Source organism: Hemicordylus capensis, chromosome 5 (genome assembly GCF_027244095.1).
Source record: "Hemicordylus capensis ecotype Gifberg chromosome 5, rHemCap1.1.pri, whole genome shotgun sequence".
NCBI classification, from domain to species: domain Eukaryota; kingdom Metazoa; phylum Chordata; class Lepidosauria; order Squamata; family Cordylidae; genus Hemicordylus; species Hemicordylus capensis.
This window is the reverse complement of record NC_069661.1, coordinates 164,759,674-164,776,522: the sequence shown is the minus strand read 5'-3', so window position 1 is coordinate 164,776,522 and position 16,849 is coordinate 164,759,674. Positions and strand designations below refer to the sequence as shown.

The window sequence follows — 16,849 nt, the reverse complement described above, 5'->3', positions numbered from 1 at the left end:
AGGTAACAGGTCCCAGAACCGCCCTCTACAATTACTGTGCATGAGATCTACCTTAGATGCTGGTAGCAACTGTGCAGCTAACTCTACTGAACCACCCTTTCTCTCTTCCACCTACCCATCACCCCTTTCCCCCCATTTCTCAGTGACTCTTCTGTGTTTCTCCCCCAGGATCCCTTTCCCATCTGGAAGATCCCCCTGCCATCCTGGGGTATCACTAATTGTGCATATGTATGACTGTGTAGCTTAGGAATTCCGGGAAAGTCACTGCTATAAGGAGCGGCAGGAAAGAGTCAATAGGTCTTTTCCCTGCCACGTGCAGGCGACTGATGTCAAGAAGACACGATCACACAGAGCATGCCCCTGCTCACATCATGGCCAGCAGTTGCTGGATGACTGACACGCTTATGCAATGCCCACAGTCTGGCAACACAAGTGGAATGGAGAATGCTGAGATAGAGACTCGGCAGACTAGGAAGAGGGAGCTGTCCCCACTCCCAATCTCATCTCAAGGCAGAGAGGAGCTCACGCATATTCCTCAGCACAGCTGCCTGCCCGCAGTGTTGGCACACACATGGCTGCCGCCATGTGCAGCCTGCTGGGAGCAGCGCTGCAGCTGTGTGTGGCCTTTTTAACAGTAAGTGCCGTGCCTGGAAAAGTGGTGGGGTGGCAGAGGAGCAGGTAAGATCCAGCTTACCTTCTTTTTAAAGGAACCAATCTCCACCCCACTGAACCAGTTTGAATGCCGGTGCCTAAACTGGTTCGGCTCTTCCCTAAGGTTCAGGCACATCCCCAGCTGAAAGCACAATGGTCAACAGCACGGATAGGTGTGATCCAGCTCTTCCTTTCATGCCTTCACTGGACATGTGATTGTTGTGTCTTGGACTTTAAATGTTCGATAACTGGAACTTATGAAGCAGCCTTATGTTGTCTGGCCACTGGGCCATCTGGTGTATTAACGTCTACAGCAGGGCTGCACAATGTTGACCCTCAACTCCCAATGTTGGATGACAACTCCCATAATCCCTGAATATTGTCCACTGTGGCATTTTAGCTACAGAGCTGATACAATGCTTTGCTCAAGCTGTTCTACCTCAGCCTCAGTTCCCCATCTATAAAATAAAATTGTAAGAATGAATGCAATCAGAACAATGCAATCTGTGCATTTGAAATGCTATTGATTTCGGCAGCAGCAAGTACTATCTAATCAATGGCTTCCTATGCTAATAATAATAAACATAAATTAGCAGTACTCCAAAGAAGGTGTGTGGAATACTTGTAAAGTCAATCACATTCTTGTCATTTCTAACTTAATGTTTAAAACACACACATACACATACACAATCAGTATGCTCAGCTTTCTCTCTCTCTCTTGATTTCATGTACATCCTCTCAAGTATCATCCACAATTTACTATAATGAGCTTACTGCTTCTGTTTGGGGATTTCAAAGCCTCAGCAGCTGGTATCTTGGTTTTAAAGACTGTGGGCAATTCACAGTTGTAATATGACTCACACTTGGCAAGCATAGGTGACCAGAGATAGTTGTAAATTTGGCACAAGAAACTCAGGAAACTAACAGACTCTTCAAGACCAGTTTAGTCCCTTGGAATAAAAGAGAGAAATTAAAAAAAACACACATACAAAAAACCATGACTTGCAGCATCGTTTTGCATGTTTACTTGGCAGCAAGTCCCTCTAAATTATTGCTCACACATATGCACACTACACACATGTGTAAGTATGTTCTTTGGGGGAGTTCAGCTCAAAACCAAATTTGCAAGTGTGAACAGACCACAATCTGGACACAGGCAAATGCTAACATTAGGGTATTTCAGAAGAGCAACTGCCTCAGAAACAAGGTTTTTGAAATAAAGAAATGAAGTGCATTGATAAAGCAGAGGCACACTGAAAACTGGTATTTGGCAACCTTAGTATTGTCAGTTGTGCTGGGGGTAAAGGCAACTCCCCAGGACCCGATAAGGAGGGAGGAAGGGAGTAAAAACTAATAGCCCAGTGGCTGGTAGGCACTGGAATGTGGACAGTGGAAAAGGCTAAATCTGCATGCCTGACTAAGGACTTGCATTCCAGGGTTGAGGCTCCTTAGTCAAATACTGTTGACTATACTGATGATTCAGAGGCTCTTTAGTCAAATACTGTTGATTATGCTGATGGTTCAGAGGCTCTTTAGTCAAATATTGTTGACTATCTAGGTTGAGGCTGTGGCCAGGAGTGCTTTTTATCAGCTTTGGCTGATATGCCAGATACGTCAATTTCTGGAGACTAATGACCTTAAAACAGTGGTACATACCTCTAGGCTTGACTACTGTAATGCACTCAACGTGGAGCTGCCTTTGTACATCGTTTGGAAACTACAATTGGTACAGAATGCGGCAGCCAGATTGGTCTCTGTGTTCACCTGAAGGGATCACATAACACAGATTCTAAAAGAACTGCACTGGCTGCCAATATGTTTCCGAACGAAATGCAAAGTATTGGTTATCACCTATAAAGCCTTTAATGGCTTAGGTCCAGGGTTCTTAAAAAAGCACCTTCTCTGTCGTGAACCCTGTCACCTATTAAGATCATCTGGAGAGGTCTGGTTATGGTTGCCACCAACTCGTTTGGTGGCAACTTGGGACTGGGCCTTCTCTGTGGCTGCCCAGGCTTTGGAACATGCTCCCTGCTGAAATAAGAGCATCTCCTTCTCTGTTTCTTTTTAGGAGTACCCTGAAGACATACCTATTTCCCCAGGCTTTTAACTGAAACCAGATTTTATATTTTAATGTGTTTTTATTCATTATGATTTTTATCTTTTTTATGAATTTTAAATGTTTTATCTTTTGTATTGAGTTTTAATTCTGTACACTGCCTATCTAGAGATTTCTATATTAGGCGGTAAATAAATAAATAAATAAATAAATATATCTTTTTGGCCAGGAACTCTGGCTTCATTAAGAATTCACATGATTCATTAGCTGAACCAAATTTTGCACCAGTTCAGTCTGCATGGCACTGCTGCTTGAAGCCAAAGCCAGTTTCCTACTGGCACCCAGTGCCTGCCCATGTTCTTTTTCTATTGCTTTCTATAGAAAGCCATATATATATGTATATAGCCATATATACATATATATATGGCTATATACATATATATACCTTGAGCCATATAAATATATATATATATATATAGAGAGAGAGAGAGAGAGTACAATGGGTTTGTGTTTCTTCCTTGGCTGAAATGAAGCATATTCCTTGAGTTTATATCCATTTTTGTATTTCTTCCAGAAATCTAAATTAATTCCACACTGTAGTCCCATCCTTATGGAGGAGAAATAAGATCCTGAACTTAATGCTATTCCAAATATGGAGACTGGCAGTGTGAATAATCTGAGACTTAATACAGCAGACTTTGAATCTATAATTTGCCTTCTGTCTACTGAAACCAAGTGGTACATGTTCTAAAATATAAAGAAATCAAGGGTTTATCAACAGAAAACCTGACTTCAGTCCCACTAAGGAACTTGAGTCTACAGATAACTTTGAATATTAGTTCCCAGAGGCATGCCTACACCACAAATTTACATCTGTGTAGCATCTACTGCACACAGGATTGCTACCAAGCAATTACAATTCTGTGTAAGGAGCACATTATCTATTACTAAGCAGGGCCACAGCATAAGTGGAGGGAAGTGTATAACTTATCAAGGCCTGGGGATGTAGGCCTGGGCTGCAAGTGTGGGGGGGTTTGCTAACTCTGACTGAAGTTGCTCCGGGAACTCCAATCCCCCCCCCCAAGTAAGCCATTAAAATGTCCAGCATTGCTTTCAATAGTCACCTAGAGGCTCATGCTGATTACAGGAGGTGCCAGATTGATAACCATATGCAAGCTCATTACCATGAGGGGAAAAATAAGACTAAGTTATAAAATCTATCGTAGATATCTATATACATATTTATGCAAGGTATCAAGATCTTGTCATATCTTGTGACTGCAGGAGTTATAGCACAAGCAGCATTCTGAACAGTGAGCTAATCACCTAGGCTATGCACTCAGTCCATGGTCTGTATGGCTAGATAGATTACACAGGGCTAATCTCCACCCCCCACCCATTTGTTCCTCACGGGAGCTGCCTGTAGAAATCTAGGGACAGATCCAGGATTTTAACATAGCTGTGAAACCATCTCATTTCTGTATTATATATTTTTCTGTGTTAACCACTTTGAGAACTTGGGTTGAAGAACAGTATACACATATTCACAGTAGTAGTTAAAACGTAGTGGTGATTGGGCGTTATCATCACAGGTCCATGGTCCAACTCCTTGCTTCCAAAAGGTACCACTGAAGAGAGGACCTCCTGTTTGTTTCTAACAGCTTCCCATGCAAGTCCACAGAGTACAGGGCTTTTGCATGTAATTGAGAGTGGGAATTGAGATCTGGGGGAACATTTTATACAGATTGTCATTTGCTGCAACCTGACAGGGTTTTTATAATATGGTTTTGGGTTGGGAATCCAAACCAAAAGGTGGCTCAGCCCCACCTTTAACCTGCAATATTAAGAAGGACTACATTGAACCATACTGTAGTAATGTTGTCAGCCATTCTCTCTCAGCCTCAGCAAACACACCCCACCACACCACAGCCTAAAATATGGGGATACTACAAGGACTATACTGGCATCAGAATATGGAATTGGAACATTTAGGAGGTCTATTTTCAGTGGTGCTCTTACCCCTGGACTTAGCAGCTGATGTCCAGGGCATCCACACCCCCTGGAGCTCCCCAAATCCTCTTTAGTCTGTCCTGTGTGTTGTGGTCCCCGCTGGCCCACACTGCACCAGGTGGCAGAGTGTGATTATGACCTGTGCTGGGTACTTTAGAGGCAGAGTGGGGAGTGGGGAAAGAAATATGTGGGATGGGAATATGTCAAGTTGCATGTTGAAATGTTTCTACTAATGCATATTTGCATAAATATTCCAGGTTTTTAAAACATCCTTACATTCTTGTGAGTTCAGTTGCTGATTGTGTCCTCAGGAACCCACATGTTTAAAATATTGTGTTTGTCGTGTGTATAGGGGGATGGCGCTTAACTTGCGGGACGGGGGGGGATCCAAAGGCCTTGAGGTCCAGGCTCCAAAATTACCTAGGTGCATCTCTCTCTATTTTCAAATGTTTAAAATGTCAAAAAGCTTACCTTTTCCCCACAAAGAAAGACCTGAGTTTAAAAGAGCAAGACCTCCTATCTTAGCTGGTATCTTTTGTTGGAGGTGGGGAGAGTGACACGCTATGTTCAAACATAGCTACATTAAAATCTTGGATTTCTGCATTGATTTCTATGGGCAACTTTCATTTCTGCCCTTGGGGAGATTTAAAAATGGCTTTTCCAATGAGAACCTACAAATCCCCTACCCAGACATTGATTTGTGTCACTTTGCTCTTTTTATATCTCTTTGCCTAAAACGGGGGTATGGGGAGGAGGGAGAGAAACAGAAGGAAATACTAGGCTTTTAGATTGAGAAGCGGGGAGAAGTGTGCCTCTTGATGTGATATTTGGTATTATGCAAACTGCCCAGAGATGTATATATTTAGAGTTGCTATGCTATGCCCCCCAGAATTCTGGGTTTCACCCAGCTTTTAAGCATCTTACCCAGATTGCTTAGCCCACCCAGATTCGCTCACGTTTCAGCTTTCCTTAAAAAATAAAATAAAATAAAATAAAATAAAATAAAATAAAATAAAATAAAGCTAAGCTCTAGCCCTAGTAGAAGCGGAGTTATGGAGCAAAACATGCAGTCATTATTCTGCTCAAAAATTATTTTCAAGCCAATTTGCATAATATGCAAATTAGGCCACCAGATTTGGAAAGCCAGAATATGACAACCCTATAGATATATATTGGGCAGTATAGAAATACATGAAATAAATTATTTTTAAAAGGCTGTCTCAAGAACTCCAAATCTCAAAGGCCCTTAGTTCCTGCTGGCTTTCCTTCTGCATAGGCTGGAGGAGCCAAGAGAGCATGGCAGCCAACTGGCAGCAAGAGAGAGGGGCAAACAGCGCAATCGCCATGGACACTGGGATCCCAGGGATAGTAGGAGCCAGTGCTCCCAACAGGATTCACAGAGACCAGAACATATGTGAATAGAATTAGGCCTCAGGTCTCAGTTGACACAGCTGAGAAGGTGAGCAAGCCTTTCTAAACATCTAGCCTTTTCCCCTTCAAACAAACTAACAGGAAGAGGAGAGTTTTGCAGGGGCTGTTTCTCTTTAAGGGGTAGGTCTTAGTCTCTCTATCTCTGTGTGTGTTACTTGTTAGGGTTACTTGTTAGGGTTAAGATATCACAAGGCTAGGAGTTCTTAGGGTTACCTAAAGGCAGTGTTTACTTAGTGGCTGCTTGGTGGGGGTGGAGTCAGCTAGGGCTGGGAGAGGCGTCACATTCCTTTCCTTTGACTCACATCCTATGAGACAGTTGGAAGGCTACTCTACATATGAGGTGAAGGCCCGAGAGCATAGCGAACAGAGCACAGCCAGCAGGGATAGCAAACAGGACATAGGAGTTTTGCAGGAGTTTAGCGGGAAGTGTGCGGGGGGCCCTGGAACAAGCGATCACAAGGATCACAAGGAGCCTGGTGGAGAAGAGAATGTAAGTACATATCCCTCCCTCGTATCCCTCATATTCTTGGGAAAGACTGTTTGGACAGTTAAATAGTCGACCATTACAGCTGAGACCTATCCTAATAAACCATCTAATAAACGGACAATAAGCTCCCTAAATACTGTAAACAGGCAACTAAAACAGTATGAAGATAGAAGGTCAGCAGGGGAAGGGGCACTTCCCAGTGTATTGCACAGAGTGCCACATGTATGACTATTTGCCCCATGGGCAGAAGTCATGGGTGTGTGCTCAGTGCAAGGAGCTCCTGGCTCTCAGGGAACAAATCCATTCCCTCGAGACCAAGGTGGAGGATCTGGAGAAGCTCAGAGAGACAGAGAGGCATGTGGACGAGACCTTCAGGGATGTGATAGAGGCATCCCACTCCAGGGCTGGTAGCTCCTCTGCTGTCATGGAGAATGAAGGTCTTGGGCAAGAAGGACATCGGTCTGAGGAAGAGGGAAATGCTTCTTTAGAAGGGACCCCTTCCGTGGATGATGAGCCCATATCCTCTCGCACAGGGCATACTCCTCTGGGGGGTGGGGGCCTCCTTGTAGTGGGTGATTCAATCATTAGAGGGATAGAGATATGGGTTTGTGACCGCGTGTTGACCGCACGGTGACTTGCCTGCCTGGTGCAAAGGTTGCTGACATTACGCAGCATCTAGACAGGCTCCTAGGCAGTGCTGGGGAGGAGACAGCTGTCGTGGTGCACATCGGCACCAACGATGTGGGGAAATGGAGTCGGGAGGTCCTGGAAGCCAAATTTAGGCTGATAGGTAGCATTTTGAAGTCCAGGACCCCCAAGGTAGCATTCTCAGAAATTCTACCTGTTCCACGCACAAGTACAGTGAGACAGGCAGAGCTGAGGGGTTTCAATGCATGGATGAGACGTTGGTGCCGGGAGGAGGGGTTTAGATTTGTTAGGCACTGGGACACATTTTGGGGCAAGCAAGGCCTGTACAAAAGGGATTGGCTGCACTTGAACCAAGATGGAACCAGACTGCTGGCGTTTAAAATCAAAAAGGTTGCAGAGCAGTTTTAAAATGACACCTGGGGAACAGCCGATGGGAGCTGGGCAGTATCCCATTTGGCAAAAGCCATCCTTTAAAGTGTGAGGCTGCAAAGAATTCAAATAAAACAGAAGGGGACAGAGCAGAACCGCATAAAGAGCAGATGGGAGCCTGTGCCAGCAGGTCAAAGAGTCAAAAGAATAGCATACATCAGGGGAGAGGTTCAGTGTATAGGTGCTAGTATGCCAATGCCAGAAGCCTCTGAGCCAAGATGGGTGAGCTGGAGTGCTTGCTTGCTAACACAGAAATAGATATAGTGGGCATAACAGAAACATGGTGGAACAGTGAGAACCGGTGGGACACTGTTATCCCTGGGTATAAACTCTATAGAAAGGACAGGGAGGGGCGCCTTGGAGGAGGGGTAGCACTGTATGTTAAAGAAGGGATAGAATCTAACAAGCTAGAAAACCTAGGTGGACTGGAGTCCTCCACAGAAACCCTGTGGGTGACTATACAAGGCCGGAAAGCGAACGTGCTACTGGGGACGTCCTATTGCCCTCCGGAACAAAATGCCGACAGCAACTGGGAGTTGCAGGAGGAAATCAGGGAGGCGTCAAGGAGAGGCAGGGCTGTAATTATGGGTGATTTCAACTACCCACACATAGACTGGGTAAATTCACATTCAAGTCAGGACAAAGAGGTCAAATTTCTAGATACACTAAATGGCTGTGCCCTAGAACAGTTGGTCATGGAACCGACCAGAGAGAAGGCGACCTAGGATCTAATTCTGAGTGACACCCAGGACCTGGTGCGTGATGTCAGTGTCATTGACCCTTTAGGGAACAGTGACCACAGTGCCATCAAATTCAGCATACATGCGGGGAGAGAATCACCAAGGATGTCTAACACAGACATTTTGAATTTCAGAAGAGGAAACTTCTCCAAAATGAGGAGTATGGTGAAAAGAAAGCTGAGGGGGGAAATCAGGAGAGTCACTTCGCTTCAGAGTGCATGGAGTTTACTCAAAACCACAATACTAGAAGCCCAGTTAGATTGTATACCCAAAAGGAGGAAAGGTACCACTAAGTCCAGGAGGATGCCAGCATGGCTAACGGGTACCATCAAGGAAACCATAAAAGGGAAGAAGACTTCCTTCTGAAATTGGAAGGCCTGTCCAAACGAAGAGAACAGAAAGGAACACAAACTCTGGCAAAAGAAATGCAAGGTGACAATAAGGGAGGCAAAAAGAGAGTTTGAGGAACATTTAGCCAAAGTATCAAGGGGAATAACAAAAACTTCTTTAAGTACATCAGAAGCAGGAAACCTGCCAAGGAGTCAGTTGGACCATTAGACAATGAGGGAGTGAAAGGGATTATTAAGGAGGATATGGAGGTTGCAGAGAAGCTGAATGAGTTCTTTGCATCTGTCTTCATGGCAGAGGATACTGAGCATATACCTGTTCCTGAACGAGGCTTTTTAGGGATGGAGGCTAGAGAGCTGAGTCAGATAGAAGTGACAAGGGATGATGTTCTAAACTGTCTGGAAAAACTGAAAGCTAACAAATCACCAGGCCCGGATGGCATCCATCCAAGAGTCCTCAAAGAACTCAAATGTGAAATTGCCGACCTCCTTGCTAAAATATTTAACTTATCCCTGAAATTGGGCTCTGTACCAGAGGACTGGAGAGTAGCAAATGTAACACCGATTTTCAAAAAGGGATCCAGGGGCGATCCGGGAAATTACAGGCCAGTTAGCCTAACATCCGTTCCAGGCAAATTGATGGAAAGCATCCACAAGGATAGAATTGTAAAGCACCTAGAAGAACAGGCCCTGCTGGGAGTGAGCCAGCATGGCTTCCGCAAAGGTAAATCTTGCCTCACCAACCTTTTGGACTTCTTTGAGCATGTGAATGAGTGTGTGGATCAAGGTGATCCAGTTGACATAGTCTACCTGGACTTCCAAAAAGCTTTTGACAAAGTTCCTCATCAAAGACTCCTGAGGAAACTTAGCTGTCATGGGATAAAGGGACAAGTACATGTGTGCAAACTGGTTGAAAGACAGGAAACAGAGGGTAGGTATAAATGGAGAGTTTTCACAATGGAGGGAAATAAGAAGTTGGGTCCCCCAGGGATCTGTACTGGGACCGGTGCCTTTTCATTTATTCATAAATGATCTAGAAGCAGGGGTAAGCAGCAATGTGGCCAGATTTGCAGATGATACCAAACTCTTCCGGGTAGTGAAATCCAAAACGGATTGTGAGCAGCTCCAAAAGGATCTCTCCAAACTGGGGGAGTGGGCAACAAAATGGCAAATGCGGTTCAATGTTAGCAAGTGTAAAGTGATGCACATTGGGACGAAAACCCCCATCTCCAAGTATATGCTGATGGGATCCGAGCTGTCGGTGACGGACCAGGAGAGGGATCTTGGGGTTGTGGTGGATAGCTCGTTGAAAGTGTCGACTCAATGTGTGGCAGCTGTGAAAAAGACCAATTCCATGCTAGGGATCATTAGAAAGGGGATTGAAAATAAAACGGCTAACATTATAATGCCCTTATACAAAACTATGGTGCGACCACACTTGGAGTACTGCGTACAGTTCTGGTCACCACATCTTAAAAAGGACATTGTTGAACTGGAGAAGGTACAGAAAAGGGCAACCAAGATGATCAGGGGACTAGAGCACCTTTCCTATGAGGCAAGACTACAACACCTGGGGCTTTTTAGTTTAGAAAAAAGATGACTGCGGGGAGACATGAAAGAGGTCTATAAGGTCATGCATGGTGTGGAGAAAGTGGAGAGAGAGAGATTCTTTTCCCTCTCACACAACACTAGAATCAAGGGCCACTCCATGAAATTGATTGCCAGGAGGTCTAGGACCAACAAACGGAAGTACTTTTTCACACAACGCGTGATCCACTTGTTGAACTCTCTGCCACAGGATGTGGTGACAGCCAACAACCTGGATGGCTTTAAGAGGGGTTTGGATGACTTCATGGAGGAGAGGTCTATCAATGGCTACTAGTCGGAGGGCTGTGGGCCACCTCTAGCCTCAAGGGCAGGTTGCCTCTGAGTACCAGTTGCAGGGGAGTAATGGCAGGAGAGAGGGCACGCCCTCAACTCCTGTCTGTGGCTTCCAGTGGCATCTGGTGGGCCACTGTGCGAAACAGGATGCTGGACTAGATGGGCCTTGGGCCTGATCCAGCAGGGCTGTTCTTATGTTCTCAGTTCAGAGTGCACAGAAGACGACTAGATCCCAGGGACAGGAAGTTGTGTCTGAAGGACACTTGGCAGTCATGTATAATTAACATACATACAATGCCATACTGCTGTGTCTGTGCATTGTCTGGCTGAAAATACAAATTAGGTAGCCAGAAATGGAAAGAGCTTGAACAGAACGAGTTGAAGGACACATATCAGTACTCCCATTTTGCAAAAGGGATAAGGGATTGTAAATAGGAGAGCCCAGAGGAATGATGCATGAGCAGTCTCTAAGGGAAGCTTCTTAACAGCGTCCTCATTCTGTAGGCATCCTTCACACCTGAGGAGGCTCCTGCTTCATTTGGGTCTGTAATGTGACTATGAATCCTACAGTTCCCCAAAGGCTCATTTGCATTACAAATTCCTCTCTCTTCTGCCTGAAATATGAGTAGTCATGAACATAACAATTTTCAATTGCTGATACAAATATTTCAAGAAAAGGTTAAACAGAATTTAATCCTTATGTATCCACACTCACTGCTGGGGAACGTTATGAGAGAGAAGTCCGTTTCAAACCCATTTTAATGTGTATTGTAAAAGTGTTCCTATGCCTCTTATATTCCAGGAGTCAAGACAAAGCCAAAGATTCTTAAACCCCAACCCTAATCCCACCTATTTATATGAAAGCGAGCCTCACTTAAATCAATGAGACTTCTTCCAAGTAAATGATGTTCAGGATCAAGCTGGTGGACGTCCTTCCTTCCACTGCATGGGGCTTTCTCTGAAATGGCATCAGCACAGCACTAAGACTAGTGTGCTGTGACTGTCATTGTAAAAGTAATTTGAGACCTGAGGGTCACAACTGTTAGCGAGAAGGAGCATTTCCTAAACGCTATTCTGGGTACTATTATAGCCAGCTAGTTTAAAAGAGAGGCTTTAAAGAAACACAATGATAAGTGTACTACTAGTGCCTCTAAAAGTTTCCACAAATTATTTTGGCAGAAGGGAAGAAAGTTAAGACCATCTAATAGCTATAGGATGGCTTTTGAGAAAGCTGAGGGAACTCTGAACGCCTGTCTTTCATCCAAGACAGCTCAATTACATGAGGGAGAGAGGCTCCCTAGAGTGGAGATGTGTTGACTTTTTGAATCTGCCTGCCTGTGGAGCATTAAAGTACAAGGATCAACGCCTTGAAGGCAGGCACTGGAGATGAGCTTTAAATCGCATGGATGTTTTAGGCCGAAGGAAGGCCAGGACGCCAGTAAATGTATTTTACTGCACATTCTGCTACTGCAAAATTTAGACTTGCTTCCAGTCGCAGCTGTGCTGATGAATTATACATTCAGAGGGTTCAAAACACATCCTTCTTAAGGAGGCACAGTGAACCATTCCATCTATCCAAGGGATATCAGCTACTTTGTTACAATCACCAACCCAGATCGCATGTAAGGGGAACAAGATCACATGTAAGGGGAATAGATAAACATGAAGACAGGGCTCCTACCTTTAACATATGGGTGGAAGATGAGGTTTTGGAAGCTGTAAGCATCTTCATGTAAGGGACAGAAGTTCTCTCTTCTACCGTACACTGGCACAGTAGTGCCAATATAGTTAAGATTAGTTGTTTCAACATCCCACCCAGGGGCAGATTAACCTTTTTGCCGCCCATAGGCAGAAAAAGGCTTTTGCTGCCCTTATTCATTTATTTTTTAAAGCTCCGGGGAGCGGGGAGGCGTGGTGAAAGTCCCCCCTTTTACTTTGATTTTTTAAAAAGCTTGCTGCAGTGGGGGAAGTTCTCCTTTGGCCCCCTAAAGATCGCTGGTGGTGATATGGGGTGTGGTAGTGGCGTCTGGCTGGCTGCAGCTGCAGGGACGGGGGCAAGGAGAGGAGAGTCACAGTGTGTTCCTTGTTTAGCTCTAAGCCCATTGTGTGGGCGGCGGCAGCGAGCTCCTCCCTCCTCCCCTCCTACTAGGTGACTGAATGGCCGGGTTCTGCTACTGTATATGCAGCCCATTTCCACCTTTCCTTGCGTGTGAAAGTGGTTAGAGTGTTGGACTAGGACTGGGGAGACCTGAGTCCAAATCCCCATTCAGCCGTGAAACACACTGGGTGACTCTAGGCCAGTCACATATCTCTTAGCCTAACCTACCTCACAGGGCTGTTGTGAGGACAAACATAAACATGTATACTGCTCTGGGTTCCTTGGAGGGAAAGCAGGATATGAATGTTAAAAAAATAAAAAGGGGGGGAACTTTCCCCTCACCTTGTCCCCCCAAGATCTAGTGCCACCACCGTGGCATTTAAAAATATTAAAGTAAAGGGGGGACCTTTTCTAACCGCCTCCACCGCTGCTCCTCATATTTTGCCACCATAGGCAGATGCTGCCTCTGCGTTAATCTGTGCCTGATCCCACCATTATAAATCCTGAACATTCTATTGCTTGTAAAATCTACAGTATCTATCCAATCCCCCTGAAATTCTGCATACATCAATTAGGTGACAAGAGACATCACCCTTCCAAATTTGGTGCTTATTTGCAGCTGGAGAAGTGGCATTTTGGGGGAAGAACTTTGCCTTGTAGAGATGCATCAGGCAGAAATTCACCAGGAGCTTCTCTAGGAAGTGATTGAGGAAGCTTCATCTGTTGAATTTCTTCCTGGATATACCCCTCTCCAGCCCAATGTCCAATTGAAAGCCAAGGCAAAGTGTGGCTGCATGGAGCTTCATTTCTAAAGCCAGCATAATATATAATATACGAGACTGTACAAAGTCTTTAGAGCTTATATGTTGCAGAAATTAAGAACTCAAGATGACACCTAAAATTGGAATTTCCATGCTTTTAGAGCACGTGGAAATATAATGCCATCATAACTCTCACCTAAACCGATGGTTTTTAGATGACTGAATAACATTTAGGAGCACTGTTTAGGAGCAGTGTAGAATCACTGTCTGCCTTTGCATAAGGTTGTATTAGCTACAGAACCATACCTTAAATCTTATTTTTAACACATGTTACTGTAAGCTACATTAAGGTGTTAGGGGGTTTTGTTATGTAAAAACAACCTGTACATTCTTATGGCATGCTTGGTCAAGCCATCTTATCCAAAGATGGCTCCTCTGCCTATCTTTGCATGACATTGTAATGTTCAGCAGATGGAGGCTTCTTCCACCATAGTACATCTTCTAAACTTCTCCTTACTATGTAGCTGCATAAAGAAGACACAGGAGTGGCCTTCAAGCTCTGGTGCTCCCAAATCTCCTTTGTCTTCCCTTTTGAAGGCAATTTGTGCCTCAGTTTGAAAAACAAAGAAAATGCATGCCCAAAATTGTTCATGCTTCATGCTTCAACTCTGCAGTACTGCAGCTAAGGACAAAGGACATCATTATTTGGTTTCCAACATATCGTTTCCTCAGATCAAATGTTGACCTCTTTGAAACCTTCACAAGCCAGGAAGCAGGAATTTGACTTGTTTTGTAAACAGGTTTTGAGATTTTCTTTAAAAATTATTGATGCAGCTGCCTGAAAATGAGCAGATGCTGGCCTACTGCTTGATGGCTAAGCATCAGTAAGCACTTTGTTGGATATGAATACCTGTTGTTGTTTTGTATCATGCATGCAACAAGGCGCAGACTTCTGTACAGTAAAGGTACAGGACAAATCCATCTTTCAAGTTTAGGCCTTGAACATGGCTTACATTTATTTTCCTTTCTTTTTTTCTTCATATAACATGCTATGATAACATGCTGCCATAAAGTGCACTAGCCCACTTGAAAGAGTTATCTAGAGATGTGCCAGGATTCAAAGACCAGTTCCAGATGGGAAACTATCGTTCTTCTTAATTGCATACTTGGTTATAAGAGTAGTAAGATTTGTAGGTCAGGGCTTGGAATAACATAGATAAGGGGTGAATACAGATTTTATGTATTTATTTATTCATTCATTCATTCATTAAATTTTTATACCGCCCTTCCAAAAGTAGCTCAGGGCAGTAAAGATAGTCCTTTACCAAGTGCTAACTTATAACAATGTACATATAAACTACTTGAAAAGCTGGTTGTCTCTATCACCATGCCAAAGGGGAAGAAGAATGTTATCATTCACCTACTTCCAAGGCTTCTGATCAGGTGCAGAAGTGTAATAAAAGTTAGTTAGTTATAAGTTAATTCGGTCATTGACCAGCAAAATAATAAAATTCTCCCCATCATTTGGCATGACCATACAGACAACTGGCATTTTGATTGGTTATTACATGCTAGTTTGTTTATTTATAATAATTATATACCCTGCCCCTCCAGTGCACTAATGCTCGGGGCAGCTCACAAAATTAAAACAGAAAAAAATAGTGGGGGAAGCCATAAAATTAATAAATAAGTAGAAATTAACGAAAACAAAATCCAGATTAAAACAGAATTTAAAAGGTACAAATTAGAAAGTTAAAAGTTAGAACCCACCAGATCTGTTCAACATATGTTATCATTGGGTAAACTGTTACCCATTTACAGTCCAATGCTATGCATTTTTATTCAAAAGTAAATCCTACTGATTTCTGTGGGATTTACTCTAAAATAAGTGCATTCAGGATTGTAGCCTACGGGTTGTACCCCAATGGTCCCTTCCTTCCAGTAGCAGCCCGCCTTAATGAGCTGGGGGTACCAAACGAGGTACAGCTGTCTCTGGTTCCTGACAGCCCTGGTTAATGATTAACTAGCCTGCACAGTTCTATCTGATGAATGCCTGCAGGCAGCATGACTCTTGTTAAGCCCGGGGCAGGGGCAGGGGCAGGGCAGGGCAGGGGCAGGAAAAGGAGAGGCACAACCAAAGCTGCTGGGAACCAGGCTGAACCTCACACTCACCCCCCTCCCCCCGCCGGGCTTGTTAAGGTGAGCCACTACTAATCCTCCAATGGAAGGAGTGATGACAACTCTGTGTCAGGATATATGTCTGGTATGGCAGGGTGGGGTTTCAACTATACTTTGCAGCAAGGCAATGCAAAGATTGCACTGTGTTGTAACTCTACTATTCACTTGATCCTGTGTAGTAACTTGATCTAATTCACTTGATCTTGATCTTGATTCACTTGATCTAATCATTCACAATTCATTTGGCTTTTCTTAAGATATCCGGGGGGCAGGGGAAGATAGCCAATTTGTAAAAGAACTATTCACAGGTTAAAGATAATGGTGGTGTTCTCCATACAGTTATATATAATGTTAGGAACAATGAAATTTGAAACCAATGGCTTTTTTTTTAATGGCTCTTTCAATTCCATTTCACAGTAATGTTATCCAATGAGCCAGTATCATAATGTGATATGAAATACATCAGCTCAATGTATTTTCAAATATTTTCTGGAGAGGAGTAATTGTTTTTAAAAGCTTATTTATGGGAGTGTGCTTTTTTAAAAAAAACAAAAAACCAGATTTTTAAAAGTTGAATTTAAAAAGTGGTCACATGAATTTTGACACATCTCTGGGTTCATGCAGGGCAAGCCAAGAAAAAAGTGTGGTTTATTAAGCATTCCTGTGAACGTACATCTATTAGGAAGTGCTGCCACTCTTGACCATGGTTAAGTCTACGGATGACTTACTGTTGGTTTCAAGACTTTCACAAAGTTCAGTTTTCACCTCGCCATTTGGTCTGTCATTTCCCTTTTGGATCAGCTTGCTTTGCATCGTGGCTGCCGTGACGACAGCCTTGAAACTCCTCTTCCGTTTTTGAACATTTTGCTCAGGATGAAAAATGATAATATAAACCTTGGGCATGTAGAGCATGCCCAGAGACACAGAAGCACTTAAACTCATGGACACTGTAAGTGTTGTTGTCTGGATGTACATCTAGGAAAGAGAAGAAGAAGAAAAACATGATACAGTAACAGCTAACGTCAGCAAGGCTTATGGAACATAAAAGCTAATACAATAACTAATTTTAAAATGTGCTCTATCATTTTGGAAATGATACTATGACATCCAGCCAAACAATCTAGTAACACAC

At 43.6% G+C, this 16,849-nt stretch overlaps 1 protein-coding gene across 10 annotated transcripts in view; it reads right to left on the bottom strand.

Moving 5' to 3' along the window:
* Positions 1 to 16,849, bottom strand: part of GRM8 (glutamate metabotropic receptor 8) — a 791,912-nt gene that overhangs the window by 8,568 nt on the left and 766,495 nt on the right. For 9 of the 10 annotated variants that reach the window (XM_053256776.1, XM_053256769.1, XM_053256768.1 and 6 more), the window contains one exon: positions 16,391 to 16,692. In XM_053256776.1, coding sequence (XP_053112751.1) covers positions 16,396 to 16,692 — 297 coding nt within the window. In that variant the 3' untranslated portion in view covers positions 16,391 to 16,395. The remainder of the gene's footprint in view (positions 1 to 16,390; positions 16,693 to 16,849) is intronic. The other variant, XM_053256771.1, reaches the window with a different exon arrangement.